This window comes from Caretta caretta, chromosome 9 (assembly GCF_965140235.1).
Source record: "Caretta caretta isolate rCarCar2 chromosome 9, rCarCar1.hap1, whole genome shotgun sequence".
Taxonomy (NCBI): Eukaryota; Metazoa; Chordata; order Testudines; family Cheloniidae; genus Caretta; species Caretta caretta.
Window position 1 is genome coordinate 65,289,839 of NC_134214.1, and position 23,737 is coordinate 65,313,575.

Sequence of the window (23,737 nt, forward strand, 5' to 3'; positions counted from 1 at the left end):
CTTCCGTTCCGCTCGAGCCCCGCCAAGGCTCCAGGGTGTTTCCGGACAGCGGACAGAGTCTAGCGGCGTTGGCAGGAGCGAGCTCTGCCGCCGTAACCAGGCGACCGGTCCACAGAAAAGATGGCGGCGGCAAGCACCGACCAGCAACAACGACTCCGTTCCGGTGGGAAACACTAACCCCGCGCCTGTAGTTCCGCGCACGTCTGTGCCTCGGAGTCTCCCACGCGGGGCAGGGAGCCGCGTCCAGCCCAGAGCCAAGGGCCGGGGCAGCCAAGCAGTGAGGGGGCGGGGGGCGCGTGGCAGTGGGGTAAGGGGGCTCGTGGCCGTGGGGTACGAGGGTGGGCGGCAGGGGGCACCTGGCGGTGGGGCGCAGGGGCGGGAGCCAGGGGCTCGTGGCGGTGGGGAGGGTAGGAGATTGTGCTGGGGCGGATGCGAAGGATGTTGTGCGGTGGTTGGCGCAGAGGGTGATGAATTCACTGTGATTTGTAAATAAATGGTGTGGCTGCTCCTGCTTAATCCTGCTGGCACTGCTACTCTCCGTGCCCTCGAGGGAGGCAGGAAATGCGCCTCTAGGGTTGCCACTTCTCCTGGGATTCTGCAGATTGTCCCGCTTGTAACAGGGTGGCCAGTCGCTGGCCCGCGAAGCACTTCCAGGGCCATGAAGCATCCTCACGTTGCCCTTCAAGCACACTCACAGAGGTGGCAGCCTCACCGGCCACACATCCATCAAAGCCCAGTCCGGTTACCACATGGGCTGTGAAATCCAGCTCAAGAGGTGCTGTAGTGCTAACAGGCAGCATTTCTCTCTGCCACCTCCCATTTTCCAAAGGGAGACTTCTGGGCATTTCTGGCGTAGGTCATGTTAATAAAGCTGCGCCCACAGCCCTGATTGGGTTGCTGGTGTGTGGTGCTCTCCTGCGACGCAGCTTTGAGGTGCACACCTAGAGCATACAGTGCTATGCAGGGCTTTGATAATGGGGATATGGAGACTTCTGCCTCCATAAAGGCAAAAATCCAGCCCATGTCAATAGTAATCAAAAGTCACCAGGATCTAATGGCTATTTGGTAGCCTGTGTGAAATGAGTTCGTTGCTCTTGATCTATCTCCTAGTATATAAGTGTCCACATCACACTCGGGTCCTGTTGTTGGCATCCTTAGCAGAGAGATCAGGGCTATAGGTTGCAGCAGTTTGCATCTTCAGTGACTCTTTTGGGGAGAAGTTTTTGGATGCTGAGAGACATTCAGGCTGCAGCTCCCTGGAATTGCCAACCATGGGTTGAGTAGCTTTGCCTACTGCCAAGCCAGACAACTGGGTGGTGATGTTTTCTTCTCTTTTAGGTTCTGGCAGGATGGATGCAAAGAATTTGAATTCTGGTCCCATCTCTGTACTTATTACTAAGTCACAGTTTGCCCAGCAGTTCAGGTGCAGTATGGACATGCAGATGGAGGGAGAAAGCTGAAAGACATTGTTGTACCTGTATTGAGCTGAACACATGGTCATTAACATGGCAAAATAGAGTAAAAAAAAACTATCCTGTGGATCTGGGCTCACTTGAGTGGGAGCAGAACTCATAGTTCCAGACTAGTGCCTCACTACTAGTAATAATCTGCTTATATCAACACACAGCCCCAGCTTCAGAGCATTAGGGGCTGCAGTGGAATTCTCACTTTCACAAATGATGGACCATTTGGTTGATCTCAGCCCAATCCTTAATGGGCATTGATCTACTTCCCAAAACTAGCACATACTATAAATTGGAATGATTGCCGGTACCCATTCATAGTCAGGCCAGGGTGATGAGAGGTCAGAAATGAGATACAGAGCTTGCACAGCTGGCACTTGCCTGTACTATGGTTGCTCAAGTCAGCAATGACATCTCAAAGCCTTTACAAAGGTGGGTAGATATCATCCCCATTTTACAGAGGGGACACTGAGGCACCGAGGGATGCAGTGACTTGCCAGAGGTCACTCAGTGAGTCGTTTACAGAGCTGGGAATAAATTCAGCTCTCCTGACACTAGACCATGCAGTTTGTTACTCCAGGAGATGGTGATTTAATCAGACCAGGACTGAACAATGTGTATAGAGTATTGCTCTGCTCAGGCTTACATGAGAGGGTTGCAGAAAACCTAGAGGGCATAATGTCAGATGAATAAATACCTGAATACATCCTTGGACTTGCAGGGGGTATTTGGAGAAAGAGAGGATTCTGGATGTCTGCCATTGTATGCAAAAGCTCCTGGATGGCACAGTGGCATTGCCTGTGCTGGGAGAGAAACTCACTGAGCAGCACCTGCAGGAGCTGCGGGAGAGCCTGCCCCCTGAGACGACATGCACACTGACGTGCATCCAGGTCAGTAAAGCACTGGCTTCCACAGTAGAATCAGGGGTAGGATTTACCGTGCCGGGCTCTTGTGCCCCATATCCCGTCTCTGCGAATGGCTGCGTCCTCAGGGGTCATTGGCATGCCAACCCCTCCCATAATGCACAGTAGCCATTTGTACAATACATCACTTGAAGACAGTGAAATTCTTTCCTGACCCCTTCTGCCATCAGCTTAAGGGGAATTTGACTGAAATTCCCTGGGACTATCTTAGCCTTGCCTGGCGCTGGCAGGGAGCTCTGGAGGGCGTGGAGGCTAGGTAGAAGAGAAAGCAAGTTTCACTTTATAGTTTGATTCAGTTCCTATGTGTTTTATTTAGAGCCCAGTCCTGCCAGCTGCAGAGCGTGCTCCATTCCTGTGGAAATCAGTGAGAGATGAGGCTGTTCAGCAGCTTGCAGGAAGCACCTGGAACCTCAGGATCATGTCCCTTTTTCCTGTGAGGTTGGGAGCATGTGCTGGGATTGTCTGAGTTCAGCAATCCTGAGTTCTACTCCTCCCTAGCAGGGTTTGATTGAATTCCTAAGTCTCAATTGCGGGTCTCCTTGGCAGGGACCTCATGTGTCACTGATGGAGCAAAGACTTTCACTCTAGTGCTGTGGGAGATGGGATTGCAGGGAGCAGTAATATTCCATTTTAGCTGCTTTCCCGTGTCTGTTTGCACAGGGCTTACTAGGTGCTTCCCCCACAGCCGGCTCGGAAAAGACCCAGCACCAAAAGGAATAAATTCCTGCGGCATTAAACAAGCAGACAAATTTCTCTGCTTTAAAAGGAGGAGATTGTGCCCTCCTTGCAGGGTTCCCAGGCCCATCACAGTCTCCAGGAGCTGCCAGTGCAATGGGTAACTCATTGCCTTTATTTAGAGAACAGTAGCTGCTCCAGCCTGAGGGACTTTATCTGGAGATGGTGGATGTGGCCATGGGTCCTGAAGCCCCTTCAGTCTGTTGTGGGTTAGTGCAGCCAGTACGGTGGAAGAATCACACCCGGCAAGCTGGACTTTCCAGTCCCTGGGGGAGGTAAAGGGAAATGATCCAGCACAGCAGCTGTGGTAGGGAGATTCCTCCCACACATATCCTGTCACAGGCTCTCTCCCTCCCTGCGCTTTCTCAGCATCAGTTTTTTCCTTTGTGTTTCTTTCCGAGAACCCCCTTCCCTCGAAGGCAGCACGAGTCCAGTCGCCCGCCCGGAAGCTGTGCAGGGAGCTGCAGCGTTTAGTGTCAGACTCTGGGGGCAGGTGGTCAGATGAGCTGGAGGACGATCTCCCTCGTTCCTGGCAGCAGCATGGAGACCTCGTCCTGCTGAGCAAGGACAGCTTCAGGGCTGCATTGTGGAAGGAACTGGGTAAGAGGAACCTGTGGCTCTGTCTTCCAAGATGCACTGAACCAGCCTCCTCTAATCCACCTGCTTGGGGCTCTCTTCCAGGACTGGAGCTCTGGGAAACAGTTGCTTCTGCTCTGGGTGCCCGACGCATAGCCAAACAAGGGCGAATATCACCGGATGGGGTACGATCCCCCACAGTGACCCTGTTGCTGGGGCAGGATGGCTGGGTGGAGCATGTGGACAATGGAATCAGGTAGAAGGGGGGGATGGGGTAGGGGCGGAAGAAGCAGGAAGGGGCTGTCGAGCCAAGAGGCCCCTAGGAAGGGGTCACTGGCCAGCCCCATGTTGGTGGCTCTCACTGGCCCTATGGTGTTTTCCCAGATACACGTTCGATGTGACCAGGTGCATGTTCTCTCCTGGAAACATCACAGAGAAGTTGCGGGTGGCGTCGCTGCCATGTGCCGGGGAAGTGCTAGTGGATCTCTATGCAGGTAACTGTCTCTGGGGCCATGGGAAAGGGCCGGCTTCCTCCTCTGAGTCTTGGGAATCATGCTCCTCTCTGTCATTCTGAGGAGTTTGCTGGGGCTCTGACCGCAGAGCCTGTGGGCCGTGGATTACTGCTCCCCATCCTCCTGTCTGGATCCACCCCCGGCCCCAGATAACATAGACTGCCCTGTTGATCACAAGAATTCAGTTCATCCCAATGTTCATTATTTGCTCAGCACTATCCATCCAGTGGCATCCTCCACCCCATGCTTGCTGTAGTATCTGTCCAGTAGCCAGAGCTGTGTGCTTAACAGCAGCTTCAGCCCCTGGAACCTTCTCCCTCTCCCCCTACGCTCTGCCAACAGCCTCAATCCAGTCGTTCTCTGCTGCTGAGAATGAGGCCTTAACCCTGAGCATTTTGTTCCCGCACTGTGGATGCCTCGGGACTGTGCTGCCAGCGATGTCTGTCTCCTGTGCCCTCAGGGATTGGCTATTTCACAGTGCCATATCTGGTTCACGCCGGTGCTGCCTTTGTCCATGCCTGTGAGTGGAATCCCCATGCTGTGGAGGCCCTGAGAAAGAATCTTGAGCTGAATGGCGTGCAGGATCGATGTCAGATCCACCAAGGGGATAACAGGCAGGTGAGCAGAGAGCAACCCTTCTGCAGCTGAGGGGGCACAATGGAGTCTTAGGGAGGGGAATTCCAAGGGTACAGCCCATGCTGCTGAGACCCCCCTAAAGGGGGTGATGTGCCTCTGAACTCTAAGCCGGCTCTAGATGTCAGAGGAATTCCTTTCCCAGGAAACTGCTCTTCTCCCCCCATCCTCTCCTCTTTCTGATGTGGCAGAGTTTCTTCCCCATGGTACAAGAGATGGGAGCAAAGGTCCAAAGGGTCTGTGTGGGAGAGGTGGGCTCTGTTATGTTTGCACACTGTAGGAGACAGGGACCTGGTGCACTGAGGTCTGGTCAGACTGACTCGGTAGTTCTAGAGCTCAGAGACAAGAAGGACCTAATAGGTCTCATCTCCTGGAGGGCTTGGAGTGTGTGTTCCAGGGCGGTGTTCAGTGCCCCAAGCAATGGGACTGCACACCCTTCCCTTAGGAAACTGTAGATCTGTCTTCCTGTCAGGACTCCTGTCTGGTTAGCCAGCAGGCCCAGCTCATCCTGTTGCTCTCAGAGACATCCCCATGTGCGTCCTAAATAACTCTCACATGTCAGACACTTGCTTCTGGTTATCAGACCCCGCTACATCCTTACTAGTTGTTCTGGCCACATCAGGCCTGACACTCAACTTCGTTATTATTATTTATGTTACCTTAGTACCTAGCAGCCCTAGCCAGGGACTGGGGTCCCCACGTGCTACTGCTGCACAAACACAGATGGTCCCTGAAACAAGGAGCCTTCAATCCATCTTGATGCCTTTCTCTGTCTGTCCGTAACACAATAACTTTTGAATGCTGCAGCCAAGCAGTTCAAATTTCAGGGAATATTCTCAGCCTCAATGTAATTGTCTGTGGATCAAAGAGCCATTTGATGGCAGCCAGTATCCTCAGCTCACCTCTGTGCAGCCTTTCAATACAGTTTAAAATGTGTCAGAATGACACAACAAAATGAGAATGGTGGGGAGAAGGAGGGCATGTGGGGGCACTTAGCCCCACGCATGGGAGACCTGGGAATGGGGGAGAAGGATGGCATGGGGGGTACCAAGTCCCTGGCATGGGGAGAATGGGAGACCCGGGAATAGGGGAGAAGGAGGGCCTGGGGGGCACACCGAGCTCCTGGCATGGGGAGAAGGAGGGCCTGGGGCGCACACCGAGCCCCTGGCATGGGGAGAATGGGAGACCCAGGAATGGGGGAAAAGAAGGACCTGGGAGGCACACCGAGCCCCCGGACTTGGGGGAGGAGATGGCGGTGGGTTGCAGGGAGTCCCTGAAATAGAGGGGAATGGGAAGGTGGCACACAGGGAGCTTGTAGAGGAAAATGGAGGGATGCAAGGAGCATGTGCAATGAGCTCAGCCTACAGAAGCAATGATGCTAGTTAATTCTCAGGTAGGACAGGGGCTGGAGGTGGCTCTGAGGAGGTACAAGGGCAGTGGTGGAGCTTCATGGTTCTGGTGAAAACTTTATATATTACTCTCAACTCACAGTAAGAGCATGAGAGCAGTGCCCACTTTCACCCACCCCCTTCCTATGGTAGATGGCAAGAGACAGAGCTGTGGCAACCTTTATATACTGTTATATTCCCCTGAGGGAAAGAGAAACTTTCCATGGTCTGCAGTGCCTTGCTTGGTGTATTTTCCCCTCCCTGACATGGGGCCCTCTGTGGTGTATGTCCTTTCACCATGCCATCCTCCTCACCTCCCCGTGTCATTTCCAGCTAGAGCTGCAGGACGTGGCCAACAGGGTGAATCTGGGGCTGCTCCCCAGCTCAGAGGAGGGCTGGCCTATCGCCTGCCAGCTTTTGCGGAAGGGCACAGGGGGCATTCTCCACATCCACCAGAACGTGGAGTCCTTCCCAGCGAAGGCTCATTTGCACAGTGGCCACTTGGAGGAGCAGCAGCTGCAGCAATGTCCAGAGCAAGCTGTATCCAACAGGCAGGAGGACAGAATGGGCCAAAGGAACCGCAGGAGCCCAAAGAATGCTGACATCATGGATTCTGGGAGGGAGACCCAGGCAGCTGTGACCAGAGCTGAGTGGCAGAGCTGGGCAGAGACCACAGGAGCGCAAATCAGGGTTCTGCTTCAGCAGCTGCATGGGAAGCCTTGGAGGACAAACATTCTGCACATTGAGCCAGTGAAATCCTACGCACCCCATGTGTATCACATAGTCCTGGATCTGGAGTGCCGCCCCCTCTCTTAGTTCACAGGGGGAGAGTGGAGTGCACCCTTGAGATCCCCAGGAATGTCGCCCTCTCTGATAGCAAACACTCAGGGAGAACTCTGGGCCCAAGCCTGAGAAGTGCACAAAGCCTACACAGAGTTGAGTGCTCCCAGCTGGCACCCTGTGAACTGGTTCAGTCTGACATTGGTTTTTGCCTTTGCTCTCCTGGAACCCCTCATCTCTCCAGACTGGCGTGTAAGAGCTTGACCTGACCATCATGGTGCTCCCTGCAGCTGGTGCATTCCCTACTCTTTGTGATCTTCACTCTATTTCCATTTCCTGCAACCAGGTAAAACATTTGTTGTAAGTTTTATCTGCATGGGTCATGTCTTGCTGTTTTTCCCAGCGGGATGGCAGAGTTCTCCAGCACTCAGCTCCAAACTCTGTTCTCGCCACTGATTCCAGCAAGAGACCTGGGCATATAAACTTAGCAGAATGTCTGAGTTCAGATTCACCAGCTGAGCCAGAGAGCATCTAGTCCTGCACAGAGACTGCCACTGGTGCCAGACTGTGGGCAAATTGTGGCTCTGTGACCACTAGGGCCTAGGCTGAGCCCTTGTGATCTAATCAGAAAACGCTGAGAGCTTTTCTCGTGGTATTCATTTGTTGTGGACATGTGAAGAGCTCCAGGACGTAGTGCAGTCCCTGTGAGCTGACCTTGCTCCCTCCACTGCTGTCCTGGTCTATTCCTAATTACCACACTACAGTCCTGATCTTGCAGTGAGCCCCCGTACAGGCAGATCCCCACTGATGTAAGTGGGGCTCAGTGTGGAGCCAGTTGTGGGATCGGGCCCTATATACTTCATCACAACAGATATGAACTTTCCCGTTTCTTAGCATCTAGCGGGCTTGTTCATGCTTTTGTTCCAAGCCTGGATCTGAAGTTGCTATGATGTTTGCCCACAAGTTTCAGGAAGCCCAGGCAAGCAGTTCCTCTGCTACTTCCTGGGATTTTTGGCCTGTCTCTGTTTAAAATAGTGAGAAATGAATGCATGTAGTGCTACTGAAAGGTGCCAAACTGAGATCCCTGGAGACCAGAGCCTCTCCCCACAGAACAGGTGCAGAGTCGGTGCAAGATTTCCCCACCCAGCAATTTTGCCTCACTCCTGCCCTGGATGGAACATAGGAACTGCCAAACTGGGTCACGCCAGTGGTGTATTGTAGTCTCCCATCTCTAACAGTGGCCAGTGCAAGCTGCTTCGGAGGAGGGTGCAAGAAACCCTGCAGAAACCAGTTATGAAATATCCTGCCCACAATAATAATTGCTTCCTAATCCCTGTATGTTAGAGGCTGGTTTGTGCCCTGAAGCAGGAGGTCTTAAATCACTTCCAAACCTCTGCATTATTTGTAACCTTCACCATTCTAACTTGTGATGCCAATCCTTGCTGAGGTCAGTGAGATCTTGTGGCGGTGAGTTCCACAGGTGAATTGTGTAAGGTGTGGAAAAAGTATTTCCTTTTTATCAGTTTTTAATTCACCACCTTTTGCTTTCATTTTGTGTCCCCTTGTTCTTCTACAGTGAGAGAGGGTGAAGAAAAGCTCCTGACCTGCCTTCTCAATACCATTCATTGCCACCTCCTCTCCAGTGATTAATGCTAAGAGGGTAGCTGCCCATTTAATCCTTGGCCTTGATATAGAAACTGCCAAATAGGAAGCTATTTGGGATGTTGGGCTTTTCAAAGGGGCCACCTGTTCACTAGGAACTGAACTGGAACCACCACATTGATTTCACATAACCTACTGCTCAGCAGCCATGCAGTCGCAATGACTTCCAGTTACTGCTGACCGAGGCTGCAGTCAGGCTTGTGACTAAGAGGAGAAAGGCTCCGGATTTCTCTTCCAGTTGCTACTGACCTAGGCTGCAGTCAGGCCTGTGACTGAGAGGTGAAAGGCTCTGGATTAGGGCTGTTGATTAATCGCAGTTAACTCACACGATTAACGAAAAAAATTAATCGCGATTAAAAAAATTAATCACGATTAATCGCAGGTTTAGTTGCACTTAAACAATAGAATACCAATTGAAATTTATTAAATATTTTGAATGTTTTTCTACATTTTCATATATATTGTATTCTGTGTTGTAATTGGAATCAAAGTGTTTATTTTTGATTACAAATATTTGCACTGTAAAAATGATAAACAAAAGAAATAGTATTTTTCAATTCATCTTATACAAGTTCTGTAGTACAATCTCTTTGTCGTGAAAGTGCAATTTACAAATGTAGATTTTTTTTTTGTTACATAACTACACTCAAAAACAAAACAATGTAAAACTTCAGAGCCTACAAATCTACTCAGTCCTACTTCTTGTTCAGCCAGTCTCTCAGACAAACAAGTTTGTTTACATTTACAGGAGATAATGCTGCCCTCTTCTTATTTACAGTGTCACCAGAAAGTGAGAACAGGCGTTCGCATGGCACTTTTGTAGCCGGTATTGCAAGGTATTTATGTGCCAGATATGCTAAACATTGTCTGCCCCTTCGTGCTTCAGCCACCATTCCAGAAGACGTGTCCATGCTGATGATGCTTGTTAAAAAAAATAATGCGTTAATTAAATTTGTGACTGAACTCCTTGGGGAAGAATTGTATGTCCCCGGCCATATATTTCATGTTATAGCAGTCTCGGATGATGACCCAGCACAGTTCATTTTAAGAACACTTTCACTGCAGATTTTACAAAAGCAAAGAAGGTACCAATGTGAGATTTCTAAACATAGCTACAGCACTCAACCCAAGGTTTAAGAATCTGAAGTGCCTCCCAAAATCTGAGAGGAATGGGAGTATGGAGCATGCTTTCAGAAGTCTTAAAACAGCAACACTCCAGTGCAGAAACTACAGAACCCAAACCACCAAGAAAGAAAACCAACCTTCTGCTGGTGGCATCTGATTCAGATAATGAAAATGAACATGTATTGGGTCTGCTCTGCTTTGGATAGTTATTGAGCAGAACCCATCATCAGCATGGAAGCATGTCTCCGGGAATGGTGGTTGAAGCATGAAGGGACATATGAATCTTATTTACATGCCAGATGTGCTAATCTTCTGACACCGGCTACAACAGTGCCATGGGAACTCCTGTTCTCACTTTCAGGTGACATTGTAAACAAGAAGGGGGCAGCATTATCTCCTGTAAATGTAACCAAACTTGTGTGTCTGAGCGAGTGGTTGAATAAGAAGTATGACTGAGTGGCTTTTTCCTTTCCCGATTCATCTGAGTTACCTGCCCAAATCAAAGATGGTCGCTGTGTGCGCTGAGCCCTGGCACTGGGGGAGAGTGGCAGCAAGAATCAGCTACCTTAGCTGCTCCAGGTCAGCTCTGTGTTTTCCTCCAAATGTCATTTGCTGTTCCTTTGTGGAGTTCTTATGCATAAAGGGGCTGCTCCCTCTACACCTCGGGATCTTGTTGGCCAGGCACATAGTTTTGGGAAGGCAAGCTGATGGGGGAGCCCAATGGTGTCACACAAGCCGCTGTGTCACCATAGGAGGTAGACAGTCAGGAGTGGGAAAAAAATTACGGCCACGCCCTTGAGATGAGCGAAACAGCTGTTGCCCTTCTTTGTTAGGTAGTTTCTAGTTGGTACCCACAGAAAATGCATGGAATTGAGAGATCACATGTTACTCCTCATTCTCATCTGCTCCTCTTCCCTTGCCTACTACTTATTTGTGACTGGCAGTATACCAAGATCACAGGTACTCTGTGTAGAGGTTGGCCCTTGCGCAGGAAACAGAGCAGTTGGTTGGTGTATTTGGCTTTGAATTCTGATTGCAGACCCGAAGCTGTATTGCACACCTTCATGTCCCTGGTCACGAGAACCATGCCATCCAAATGGCAGAGCCTTTCATTTCAAGGAGATGCAGGCAAACAAAGGAAATGATGAAACAGGTCCCTGATATGCAACTTATTCAATAACAAAAGTTTCTCCCACAGTGAACAATCAATGAACAACCCCAGCTGGACGGGGAAGTGGTTGAAACGTGTACAACTGCAGGAACTATTTGGAGCTTAGAGCATTACATTCACATGGGCCAAATAATCCAGCCCAACAGGTCACACCCGGCAGCTAGATGCCTTCTTGCCTGTCTGTGAGTTGCTGCCTGGGAGATAGTATAATAGCTGCTGCAGTCTCCTCCTCTGTGTGTACCCATGCTGCGCCGTGATCGGGGTTGCCCAGTTGTTACATACACACCCACCCACCAACCACTGCCAGCCTCCAAAGCTTTTCACTGTCCTCTTTGAAATGTGGCAATCTCTCTCTCTAAAAATAACTGGAGTAGTTATTCATGCTTTGTGAGTGAGGGGCTGATAGCACTGACTACAACCAATTCTGTTATGTAGGACAGATGGGTGTGACGCCTGCTGCAGAGTGCACCTGAATTCTGGCCTCAGAGCATCCCTATAACCACAGTCTTGGGCCCCAAATAGTTCTGCTAACAAAGCTTGATCCTGAGATGCAGCAGTGCATGTATCAGTAAACTGCTGCCAGTGCAAATTCAATTCTGGCCTACAGCACTTTGGGCTATTTCTGTCTTGGGAATGCACCTTGTACTTCTGTTATTCCTGTCTCAGCCCTGGTCTACACTAGGACTTTAGATCGAATTTAGCAGCGTTAAATCGATTTAAACCTGCACCCGTCCACACAATGAAGCCCTTTATTTCGACTTAAAGGGCTCTTAAAATCGATTTCCTTACTCCACCCCTGACAAGTGGATTAGCGCTTAAATCGACGTTGCCGGCTCGAATTTGGGGTACTGTGGACACAATTCGATGGTATTGGCCTCCGGGAGCTATCCCAGAGTGCTCCATTCTGACCGCTCTGGACAGCGCTCTCAACTCAGATGCACTGGCCAGGTAGACAGGAAAAGAACCGCGAACTTTTGAATCTCATTTCCTGTTTGGCCAGCGTGGCAAGCTGCAGGTGACCATGCAGAGCTCATCAGCAGAGGTGACCATGATGGAGTCCCAGAATCGCAAAAGAGCTCCAGCATGGACTGAACGGGAGGTACGGGATCTGATCGCTGTTTGGGGAGAGGAATCCGTGCTATCAGAACTCCGTTCCAGTTTTCGAAATGCCAAAACCTTTCTGAAAATCTCCCAGGGCATGAAGGACAGAGGCCATAACAGGGACCCAAAGCAGTGCCGCGTGAAACTGAAGGAGCTGAGGCAAGCCTACCAGAAAACCAGAGAGGCGAACGGCCGCTCTGGGTCAGAGCCCCAAACATGCCGCTTCTATGATGAGCTGCATGCCATTTTAGGGGGTTCAGCCACCACTACCCCAGCCGTGTTGTTTGACTCCTTCAATGGAGATGGAGGCAATACAGAAGTAGGTTTTGGGGACGAAGAAGATGATGAGGAGGAGGTTGTAGATAGCTCACAGCAAGCAAGCGGAGAAACCGGTTTTCCCGACAGCCAGGAACTGTTTCTCACCCTAGACCTGGAGCCAGTACCCCCCGAACCCACCCAAGGCTGCCTCCTGGACTCAGCAGGCGGAGAAGGGACCTCTGGTGAGTGTACCTTTTAAAATGCTATACATGGTTTAAAAGCAAGCATGTGAAAGGATTACTTTGCCCTGGCATTTGCGGTTCTGCCTTTGCAAAAGGTTTCTGGGGAGGGCAGCCTTATTTCGTCCTTCATGGTAGGACACTTTACCACTCCAGGCCAGCAACACGTACTGGGGAATCACTGTAGAACAAAGCATTGCAGTGTATGTTTGCTGGCATTCAACCAAAATCCGTTCACGCGGTGGGAGGAGGCAAAATGCGACCTTGTAACGAAAGCACATGTGCTATGTATGTAATGTTAACTTTCAAGGTTTACCCTGAAAGAGTGTAGCCACTGTTTTATAAAATGTGTCTTTTTAAATACCGCTGTCCCTTTTTTTTTCTCCACCAGCTGCATGTGTTTCAATGATCACAGGATCTTCTCCTTCCCAGAGGCTAGTGAAGCTTAGAAAGAAAAAAAAACGCACTCGCGATGAAATGTTCTCCGAGCTCATGCTGTCCTCCCACACTGACAGAGCACAGACGAATGCGTGGAGGCAAATAATGTCAGAGTGCAGGAAAGCACAAAATGACCGGGAGGAGAGGTGGCGGGCTGAAGAGAGTAAGTGGCGGGCTGAAGACAGGGCTGAAGCTCAAAGGTGGCGGCAGCGTGATGAGAGGAGGCAGGATTCAATGCTGAGGCTGCTGCAGGACCAAACCAGTATGCTCCAGTGTATGGTTGAGCTGCAGCAAAGGCAGCTGGAGCACAGACTGCCACTGCAGCCCCTCTGTAACCAACCGCCCTCCTCCCCAAGTTCCATAGCCTCCACACCCAGACGCCCAAGAACACGGTGGGGAGGCCTCCGGCCAACCAGCCACTCCCCCACAGAGGATTGCCCAAAAAAAAGAAGGCTGTCATTCAATAAATTTTAAAGTTGTAAACTTTTAAAGTGCTGTGCTTAAAGTGCTGTGTGGCATTTTCCTTCCCTCCTCCACCACCCCTCCTGGGATACCTTGGTAGTCATCCCCCTATTTGTGTGATGAATGAATAACGAATGCATGACTGTGAAGCAGCAATGACTTTATTGGCTCTGCAAGCAATGATTAAAGGGAGGAGGGGAGGGTGGTTAGCTTACAGGGAAGTAGAGTGAACCAAGGGGCGGGGGGGTTCATCAAGGAGAAACAAACAGAACTTTTACACCGTAGCCTGGCCAGTCATGAAACTGTTTTTCAAAGCTTCTCTGATGCGTACCGCGCCCTCCTGTGCTCTTCTAACCGCCCTGGTGTCTGGCTGCGCGTAACCAGCAGCCAGGCGATTTGCCTCAACCTCCCACCCCGCCATAAACGTCTCCCCCTTACTCTCACAGATATTGTGGAGCACACAGCAAGCAGTAATAACAGTGGGAATATTGGTTTCGCTGAGGTCTAAGCGAGTCAATAAACTGCGCCAGCGCGCCTTTAAACGTCCAAATGCACATTCTACCACCATTCTGCACTTGCTCAGCCTGTAGTTGAACAGCTCCTGACCACTGTCCAGGCTGCCTGTGTACGGCTTCATGAGCCATGGCATTAAGGGGTAGGCTGGGTCCCCAAGGATACATATAGGCATTTCAACATCCCCAACAGTTATTTTCTGGTCTGGGAATAAAGTCCCTTCCTGCAGCTTTTGAAACAGACCAGAGTTCCTGAAGATGCGAGCATCATGCACCTTTCCCGGCCATCCCACGTTGATGTTGGTGAAACGTCCCTTGTGATCCACCAGAGCTTGCAGCACTATTGAAAAGTACCCCTTGCGGTTTATGTACTCGGCGGCTTGGTGCTCCGGTGCCAAGATAGGGATATGGGTTCCATCTATAGCCCCACCACAGTTAGGGAATCCCATTGCAGCAAAGCCATCCACTATGACCTGCACATTTCCCAGGGTCACTACCCTTGATATCAGCAGATCTTTGATTGCGTGGGCTACTTGCATCACAGCAGCCCCCACAGTAGATTTGCCCACTCCAAATTGATTCCCAACTGACCGGTAGCTGTCTGGCGTTGCAAGCTTCCACAGGGCTATCGCCACTCGCTTCTCAACTGTGAGGGCTGCTCTCATCTTGGTATTCATGCGCTTCAGGACAGGGGAAAGCAAGTCACAAAGTTCCATGAAAGTGCCCTTACGCATGCGAAAGTTTCGTAGCCACTGGGAATCGTCCCAGACCCGCAACACTATGCGGTCCCACCAGTCTGTGCTTGTTTCCCGAGCCCAGAATCGGCGTTCCACAGCATGAACCTGCCCCATTAGCACCATGATGCATGCATTGTCAGGGCCCATGCTTTCAGAGAAATCTGTGTCCATGTCCTGATCACTCACGGGACCGCGCTGACGTCGCCTCCTCGCCCGGTATCGCGTTGCCATGTTCTGGTGCTGCATATACTGCTGAATAATGCGTGTGGTGGTTAATGTGCTCCTAATTGCCAAAGTGAGCTGAGCGGGCTCCATGCTTGCCGTGGTATGGCGTCCGCACAGAAAAAAGGCGCGGAACGATTGTCTGCCGTTGCTCTGACGGAGGGAGGGGCGACTGACGACACGGCTTACAGGGTTGGCTTCAGGGAGCTAAAATCAACAAAGGGGGTGCCTGTACATCAAGGAGTATTTCAGGCAGGACTGCACGGAGGGTTCCAATAAGAAATGGTGCACCTAAGTTATCGTTGTTATTGGAACAAGGAGGTTAGCCTGGCCTCTGATTGATACATGGCTAGATTTACCTCGCTGCACCTTCTCTGTGAGTGACTGCAGTGTGACCTAGAGGAATGAGTCCCCTAGACAGGGGAGGAGGCAAATGAGTACAAAACAAATCTGGTCTATTTCTTGTTTTGACCCACTCCATCTATCTTTTACATCTTTGGCTGGCAGCAGACGGTGCAGAAGGACTGCATGCCATCCACATCTCATGGCTGCTTGGCAGAAGATGGTACAGTACGCCTGCTAGCCATCCCCATCTCTTGCCTGCCTGGCAGAAGATGGTGCAATACGACTGCTAGCAATCCTCATCTCTTGCCTGCCTGGCAGAAGATGGTACAGTACGACTGCTAGCAGTCCGTATCGCCTGCCTGCTCACCATAAGACGGTTCAATAGGACTGACTGCAGGACTAAAGAGAATGACCTGGTCAAGTCACTCCAAATTTAGTCCCTGCGCCCATGTCTGCCCAGGCGCTCCCAGCCGACGCGGCCAGGAGCACCTCGGACACGATGAGGACGACTACCAATCGTATTGCACCGTCTGCTGCCAGAAGGCAAGGGGTTGCTGCTACTGTGCAGCAAAGCCGTACCGCGTCTGCCAGCACCCAGGAGACATAGGGTGACGGTTACCTGAGCGGGCTCCATGCTTGCTGTGGTATGGCGTCTGCACAGGTAACTCAGGAAAAAAGGCGCGAAATGATTGTCTGCCCTTGCTTTCACGGAGGGAGGGAGGGAACGGGGGCCTGACGACACGTACCCAGAACCACCCGCGACAATGTTTTAGCCCCATCAGAGCGCTCCATTGTGACTGCTCTGGACAGCACTCTCAGATGCCCGATTGTTTGCCATTGCTCTGACGCTGGGAGGGGCGCTTACAGGGTTGGCTTCAGGGAGCTAAAATCAACAAAGGGGGTGGCTTTACATCAAGGAGTATTTCAGGCAGGACTTCACAGAGGGTTCCAATAAGAAATGGTGCACCTAAGTTATTGTCCTTATTGGAGCAAGAAGGTTAGCCTGGCCTCTGATTGATACATGGCTAGATTTACCTCGCTGCATCTTGACTGCAGTGTGATCTAGAAGAATGAGTCCCCTAGACAGGGGAGGGGGGGGAAGCAAATGAGTACAAAACAAATCTGGTCTATTTCTTGTTTTGACCCACTCCATCTATCTTTTACATCTTTGGCTGGCAGCAGACGGACTGCATGCCATCCACATCTCATGACTGCTCGGCAGAAGATGGTACAGCACGACTGCTAGCAGTCCGTATCGCCTGCCCGCTCACCATAAGACGGTTCAATAGGACTGACTGCAGGACTAAAGAGAATGACCTGGTCAAGTCACTCCAAATTTAGTCCCTGTGCCCATGTCTGCCCAGGCGCTCCTGATCGACCTCACAGAGGCGACCAGGAGCACCTCAGACATGACGATGACGGCTACCAGTCGTACTGTACCGTCTGCTGCCACAAGGCAAGGGGTTGCTGCTACTGTGTAGCAATGCCGTACCGCGTCTGCCAGCACCCAGGAGACATAGGGTGACGGTTACCTGAGCGGGCTCCATGCTTGCCATGGTATGGCGTCTGCACAGGTAACTCAGGAAAAAAGGCGCGAAATGATTGTCTGCCCTTGCTTTCACGGGGGGAGGGAGGGAACGGGAGGCTGACGATATGTACCCAGAACCACCCGCGACAATGTTTTAGCCCCATCAGGCATTGGGATCTCAACCCAGAATTCCAATGGGCAGCGGAGACTGCGGGAACTGTGGGATAGCTACCCACAGTGCAACGCTCCGGAAGTCGACGCTTGCCTCGGTACTGTGGAAGCGCTCCGCCGAGTTAATGCACTTAATGCACTTAGAGCATTTACTGTGGGGACACACACACTCGAATTTATAAAACCGATTTCTAAAAAACCGACTTCTATAAATTCGACCTTATTCCGTAGTGTAGACATACCCTCAGGTCCTCACAGATCTCCCCAGTCCTGCTGTACTGTCCTGTAACTCCAGCTCATGTCCCATTCACACTACCCTTACTTGATGTTCTTGTCAACTGCTGGAAATGGCCCACCTTGATTATCACTACAAAAGGTTTCCCCCCTCCCTCCCCCCGCTTTCCTGCTGGTAATAGCTCACGTTACCTGATCCCTCTCCTTACAGTGTGTATGGTAACACCCATTGTTTCATGTTCTCTATGTATATAAATCTCCCCACTGTATTTTCCATTGAATGCATCTGATGAAGTGAGCTGTAGCTCACAAAAGCTTATGCTCAGATAAATTTGTTAGTCTCTAAGGTGCCACAAGTACTCCTGTTCTTTTTGCGAATACAGACTAACACGGCTGCTACTCTGAAAACTACCCTTACTGTGCATCTGTGCTGTGGTGACCCTACAGCCCTGAGATCTGGTTGAGGGAGAAAGAGAGTGTGTGGAAAGAAGTCTCTCGTTGTGCTTTTAATTCTGGCTCATTCCAGATACAGCATTGCCTTTATGTGCTTCCCTCTGCCTCTGATCTCTATTCCCTGAAGGACAATAGCAGAGAGGCTGAGAACTCCCAGAGGGTGGTTTTATGTGCACACCTAGGGCTGTCCTTTATAACACAGAGATAGAGCGGAGTGTAAATGATGGTGACTCATGTGTATTCTATGAGCCACCTCCCCACAGCACAGGATGTCACTGAATCTAGAGCAGTGCCTTTAGAGTAGCAATTGGATTCATTTTAGGGAGCTCTGGGGAGCAGCAGAGGGGGCCAGTCAGGGTGAGGGAAGGAATTTACCCAGGTGATGCTGGCATGGTTTTTGAGGGTTCAGTCAAGAAGTTCTGCATGTTCCTGTTGTTTCCCTCTGCAGAGGGAGAGCTTTGCAAACTAGTCAGACCCCACCCAGATTAATTTCTACTGTAGCAGTTTCTGTGTGTGCTCTCTGGGCGGAGCTGGCTTCCCCAGCTCTCATGCTGCAGGAGCCTTCATGCAAATAAACCACAAGCTCTACTACAGCAAAACACACTTGGGTGACCATGGCAAAGCACAGAGTGACCTAAGCCAAACCTTTGGGTCTAACTGCCCCCACACTTTGCGGGGAAGGAGACTGGACCTGAACAGGATCTGTAACTGAGTTTCACACCAGGTCCCTGTTTCTGTAATGGGCTGAACCAACATCCTGGACTCAAACAACCCCAACTATTGAGGATTCCAAAAGCCAGAAATGTATTGTGCTGCTCAGGTCCTTTTCCAGTGCAAAACAACCTCCAAATCTAGCATGCAGGGCCCTTCTAGAAACCAATCCTGGGAATCCAAGATAAAGAACTTATGGGGCAGATTTGAGTAGTTCAGAGAAAGGGGAAGGGGCCCAGTCAGCTCTGCATGTTCAGGAAATGCTGGTGACTGATGCAGATGTGTTCAGACAGGAGGGGATGGAGTCTCCTTGCCCTTTTCATTCCCACGCTTTAAGGGCAGCCTCTGAAGAGCCTTCCCATGAGCTTCTGAGCACTGGGAAGCAACACAAACAAATGGGATTTTATTCTCCTCCTAAATAAAAAAAAGGAGTGGTTGGTTCTTCTAAGACTGTCTGCTGTGGTGCTATAGCCTGAATTACTTTAGCCAGTAGCGTGGCCTGTAATCACAGCAAGCAAGATTAGTAACCACCACCTGTCAAAACTATATCAAGGGGTTGTATTATATCCTTAACATATGTCACCTGTTATAATCAAAGCCTCAGCTTGTTTTATATCCTGTGCTCAAAATGATTCTGTGTGGCTAAGGCATTGTGACACGCCTGCAAAAGGACATGCCACTCAGAAGAGTTTGAAAGAGAAAAACAGATGCCGTGTGTCCTTGGGTTGAAAAGCAACCTGCAAATGCAGATGATCAAAGAGGTGTTTAACTTGGCTACAGTATAAGAGGCAAAAGACATTCTTAAATGCTTTGATAAGGCGTTCAGTGGGCTGAGGTACATTAAGGACATAATACAACTCCTGGATATAGATCTTGGCATGCTGCCAAAAATACACGTACCCCAGAATGACCAATGGGCATGGATAAAGTAAAATCTGAAATTGACTGGAGAGTAAAATTGGATCTTATTGAGCAAATAGAGATGCCAGCTGACTGGGTTAACAGTGTGGTCACTGGAATCATAACAAACAAGGAGTTGTATAGTTCCCTGCCCTTTGTACTGGGCGGAAGTATAACGAAGTCTTAATGTGAGCAGTAGCTTAATATCATGTTTTGTGTTTCTTCCCTACATCCTAGGGACTGATTCTATTAAGGTTTGTCTTCTGTTTCTTTTCCCCTTGTGTTGCTTGGTGTTTTGATCTTTATTTACTGGCTGTGATCATTTTGTTGTTAAATTTTACTAGTAAAAGAAGCAGCAGCAGAATTCATTAGCAATGTGGGGCAGTGGCTGAGAGCCAGTTTCATCTCTGCACATCTCACTTGCACGCACCATGTAAAAATCACATAATCTGCCAGCCAAGACCTAACCTGCAAACTGATTGCTAATTCATTTGCACATGCAACTACTATCTGGCTCACACAGGGTTGCTCCTCTGAGCTGAACCAAATCCAGGAGTTCTGTCCCTTCCCTCCCATAGATTTTAGGGTCAGAAGGGATCAGTATGATCATCTAGTCTGACCTCCTGTACAGAGAATTTCACCCAGTAATTCTTCCATCTGGCTAAATAACTTGTGGTGCAAGTAGAACAGAGAATCTACCACATCCTTTGGGTAAACTGTTCCAGTGGCTAATTATCCTCTGTGTTAAAAATATCTGCCTTGTTTCTAGACTGAATATTTCTAACGTCAGTATTCAGCGATTAGATCTTGTTATGCCTTTGTCTGCTACATTAAAGAGCCATCTAATATTGTCTGTCTTCTTCCTTTGTGAGTAATTCTAAGACCATGAGCAAGTATCTCAACCTTCTCTTTGATAAACCAAATAAAATGAGCTTCTTAAGTGTCTCATTGAAAGGATGGTTTTCCAGACCATGAATTGTTCTTGTAGCTCTTTCTAGACCTTTTCAAATGTTTCAACATCCTTTCCAAAGGGTGGTGATCAGACTTGAATACAGTATCATCTCCCTACTCCTACTTGATAATCCCCCAGTCAAGGATTGCATTAGTCCTCTTACCCATAACATCACTTGGGGAGCTTTGGTTCTCTGCCATGATCCCTAAGTCCTTTAGTGTTCCCCTTTCACACCGACTGCACATTTACAAGCACTAGCCAAGGGGCTGCAGAGCAGAATTCAGGTGTGTGAGATTGCAGGGGGCACTGGTTTGTGCATGCAGACGCTTGTGTATGTAGGTGTCAACACGGGACTCTCTGGGCTGCTGCATGTCAGAAGTAAGATGTGCCAGCAGAGCTGTGTGTAGGCCCAGGCCTGCAACTGCAGTGATGCTGTGAGAGCAGGATTCAAGTGCATTGTCAGAGGCATGCAGCTTGCATGGTCACCCACCTATACTGTGTACTGTAACTGGCTGTAGTGACTGCTAGCAGCCACTGCCTTCATGAGCACTGAAAAGTTGCCTATGATTTTTCAAAGAGAGAGAGAGTGAAACGTTTCAGAGAAGATAGTGCAAAGCTTGAGGGCTGGGCGGTGATGTTGCGACTTGCGTGTTATGTGGAGGTGGCACAGAGAGAAACGAGGCCAGTGTGGGATTGATTAGTGCAGCCATTGTGCTGACTCTCAGGCAGCAGTCCCCAGATAAAGGAGCAGGCAGCTACCTACAGGGTGTGACCTGTTAGGCTGCAGTGGTTGGGCCCATGTAGATATAATGCTCTGAATACTAGAAATGTCTCCTCGGTTAAACTTCTGCTTGTTTCAGCCACTTACTGTGTCTTGTTTAGGTTGCACACTGGCTGTGCACTAACCTGAACTTCCTTTACGGAATAAACTGCGTGTCCTTTCCTAAAAGGAAAAGTCCTAAATTTTCAAGATAGGACATTAGTAAATGTATTGGGTCAGCATACTACCTTTTCACCTCCCAGGGTTAGAATTCACTATGAGGATCACCCATGCATTGAGTTTGATGTTCTCAGACTAGGATGGTGGAAGCATTTGCTCACTTCACAACATGGAAAAATGTATCACTGCTAGCAGTATTGGCTTGTGTTTGTTACATTGGATTACCCAACTGTGGCTCGAGGTGGGAGCATGCCGCAGGTCAGGATTAAGATGGTTTGAGAGAGCTGTGGGCGGGCCCCAGTACTGGATTAACAGTGTGATTGGAGATCAGCAGCGAGGTGCATTGGCAATGCTGTGTGTGTGTGTGTGTCAGAACTGACACCTGGCTGGCCTGATTTATGTCTGACTACAGACAAGTCCTGCCTGTCAAGCTCCTTCAACATCACAAAGCCCTATAGCTCATCAGAGCCAACCTCATGCAAGGCTGTTTGGGCAGCTGCATCACAGCAGGGTGGGTGTTCAGGGGAACAGATGTGAGAGGGAAGTTCTGCTGTGTCACCTTAGCAAACATTTACTGAGCAGCCATGTTAGGGCCTGCTCCCGAGAAGTGCTGGGTACCTCCAAACCCCAGCTGATGCAGGTGCTCAGCACCTCTCAAGATTGGGTCCTCAGCACAGTCCTTTTCATTACTGCTAGGATGGGGGAACATCCCGACAGGGACTCAACATTCAAGTCTTTCTCAGTGTGACTGAGTTAGTTTCAGGTTGTGTAGTGTGTTAATTTGGCAGCTCTTCACCTCTGGAGACGGGGGTCCAGCTCTGGCTCAGGTCAGACCATGAAGAAAAATTAGTTGCATGGTTCCTTGCATGTGCTTAGAAACATTTGTGCTTAGAAACATTGCAGAAATCACCACACACAACCGTGGACAGTGCCAGACTGGGGTCTGGATCGTCCAGTGCCTATCACCAACACTGGCCTTACCAGCTTCTTCAGGGCAAGGTGCAAGAAGCCCCAGAGTGGACAATTCTGGAATAGCCTTCCCAGAGGGGAAGTTTTTCACCAACAAACTGGGTTAATTGTTGGTTTATGTCTTCAGTTATATCCCTTAACTTATTTAATCCTTTCATCTAATTGGATACTCTCCTTTTCCACATCCATATCTAGTCCTTTTTTAGCCCTGCTAAGCTCTTTACTATCTTATAGCAGTGAGTTCCACAGATTATTATGCATCATGTAAAAATATATTTCCTTTCATCAGTTTTAAATTTGCTGCTTTTCAATTTCATTGACTGCCCCCTTGTTCTTGCATTGGGGGGGTATAGGGCACCTGAATGGTCACCTCTTCATGTAAAGCCATGCCAAGTTGATGTCTGATGCCAAGCGATGTCACCCCTGAAACTCTCAGGGGATGCTGCATCGTCATGGCCGGATGCACTGGCCGAGTTGGAGGTGGGACTGGAACAGCAGGGGTTGGCTCAGGAGGATGGGGGGGCTGGAACAGGGCAGGCATTGGCTCAGGAGGGGGGTTACCAGGGCGGAGGGGGGGCTGGAACAGGGCAGGCATTGGCTCAGGAGGGGGGTTACCAGGGCGGAGGGGGGGCTGGAACAGGGCAGGCATTGGCTCAGGAGGGGGGTTACCAGGGCGGGGGCTGGAACAGGGCAGGCATTGGCTCAGGAGGGGGGTTACCAGGGCGGGGGGGGGGCTGGAACAGGGCAGGCATTGGCTCAGGAGGGGGGTTACCAGGGCGGGGGGGGCTGGAACAGGGCAGGCATTGGCTCAGGAGGGGGGTTACCAGCGCGGGGGGGCTGGAACAGGGCAGGCGGTGGCTCAAGATGGGGAGGCCCCTGGGGGGGGCGGTGTCCTGTCCCCCTCCCCGATGCTAGGGGCCCCGTGCGCTCCCCGGCTCCTCCCCGGCTGGGCACGGTCCCTTTCAGGGCGGGAGCAGGTGCGAGGGGGCGCGGCCCCTTTAAGGAGCCGGCCCCGCCCACTCGCGGCGAAAGTTTCAGCCTGGTGCAGCCGGGGGCTCGGGAGACGCTGCAGGTATCGCTCCGGGCTCCGCCCAGCCCCCTTCCCTGCGGCTGCTGGGAGTGGGCGGTGCCGGCCGGCGGGTGCCGCTTGCGGAGCCGGGAGCAGCGGCGGATCGGGGCGGGGTCTGCAGGCAGGTCCTTGCGGGCGGGCCTGGGGCCGGGGCTACGGGACGGTGAAGCCCGAGGAGCTGCGCTGCCGGGCAGGGGGCGGCCTGGACACTCCTGTCTCCGGCCCCAGCACCCGGTCCTGGCGCTGCCCGGCCGTGGGGGGCAGCGGGGACACGTGGGTGCCGGCAGATCCCTGTGCCGGAGCGGGGGCATCCCCCAGCCCGGGGGGCGGACGGCGTGACCGGGGAATTGCTGGGGCGCTGGTGTTCAGGAGTTGCGGGAAAGGGGCTGCTGCTTTGGCCGTGGCCTGACTCTCTCCTTGCCTTGCCAGGGGCTTTCCAGGGCTGAGCGATCGCTGACCTTGTGGCGGAGCCCGGACATCGTCGAGTTGTGTGTTGTTTGGGGGTGCTGGCCCCAGGCCAGCTCGCTG

The 23,737-nt window shown here is 50.9% G+C and overlaps 3 protein-coding genes across 7 annotated transcripts in view; all 3 read left to right on the forward strand.

Moving 5' to 3' along the window:
- Positions 1-33: 33 nt before the first annotated feature.
- Positions 34-23,687, forward strand: TYW2 (tRNA wybutosine-synthesizing protein 2). 5 transcript variants are annotated; one of them, XR_007358456.2, is made up of 9 exons: positions 34-163; positions 1,339-1,423; positions 2,185-2,353; positions 3,523-3,721; positions 3,803-3,953; positions 4,082-4,191; positions 4,670-4,827; positions 6,564-7,356; positions 23,639-23,687. XR_007358456.2 is itself a non-coding variant. In XM_048864267.2 (8 exons), the coding sequence occupies exons 1-8, from the start codon at positions 121-123 to the stop codon at positions 7,044-7,046; spliced, it is 1,398 nt and encodes a 465-aa protein (XP_048720224.2). In that variant the 5' UTR covers positions 34-120; the 3' UTR covers positions 7,047-9,229. The 5 variants fall into 5 exon arrangements, 3 of the variants coding, with proteins under 3 accessions (XP_048720224.2, XP_048720226.2, XP_048720227.2); XR_007358455.2 differs by lacking the exon at positions 23,639-23,687 and adding an exon at positions 8,587-9,229; XM_048864267.2 differs by lacking the exon at positions 23,639-23,687 and having other exon boundaries at positions 6,564-9,229.
- SYTL4 (synaptotagmin like 4) overlaps positions 4,698-23,737 on the forward strand; it is a 43,330-nt gene continuing 24,290 nt past the window's right edge. The window contains exon 1 of the mRNA XM_048864260.2: positions 4,698-4,827. The gene's annotated coding sequence lies outside the window, so the exon portion shown is untranslated. The remainder of the gene's footprint in view (positions 4,828-23,737) is intronic.
- On the forward strand, positions 10,186-13,478 carry LOC142073312 (uncharacterized). The gene is made up of 2 exons (XM_075132668.1): positions 10,186-12,569; positions 12,958-13,478. The coding sequence occupies exons 1-2, from the start codon at positions 11,990-11,992 to the stop codon at positions 13,476-13,478; spliced, it is 1,101 nt and encodes a 366-aa protein (XP_074988769.1). The 5' UTR covers positions 10,186-11,989.

Excerpts from the sequence above, each read along its gene's own strand:
- TYW2 (XM_048864267.2), top strand. The coding sequence starts at position 121 with ATGGCGGCGGCAAGCACCGACCAGCAACAACGACTCCGTTCCG. Across the intron at positions 3,954-4,081 it reads CATGTGGACAATGGAATCAG|ATACACGTTCGATGTGACCA; the intron begins GTAGAAGGGGGG and ends GTGTTTTCCCAG. Across the intron at positions 4,828-6,563 it reads ACCAAGGGGATAACAGGCAG|CTAGAGCTGCAGGACGTGGC; the intron begins GTGAGCAGAGAG and ends TGTCATTTCCAG.
- LOC142073312 (XM_075132668.1), top strand. The coding sequence starts at position 11,990 with ATGCAGAGCTCATCAGCAGAGGTGACCATGATGGAGTCCCAGAATCGC. Across the intron at positions 12,570-12,957 it reads AGGCGGAGAAGGGACCTCTG|CTGCATGTGTTTCAATGATC; the intron begins GTGAGTGTACCT and ends TTTCTCCACCAG.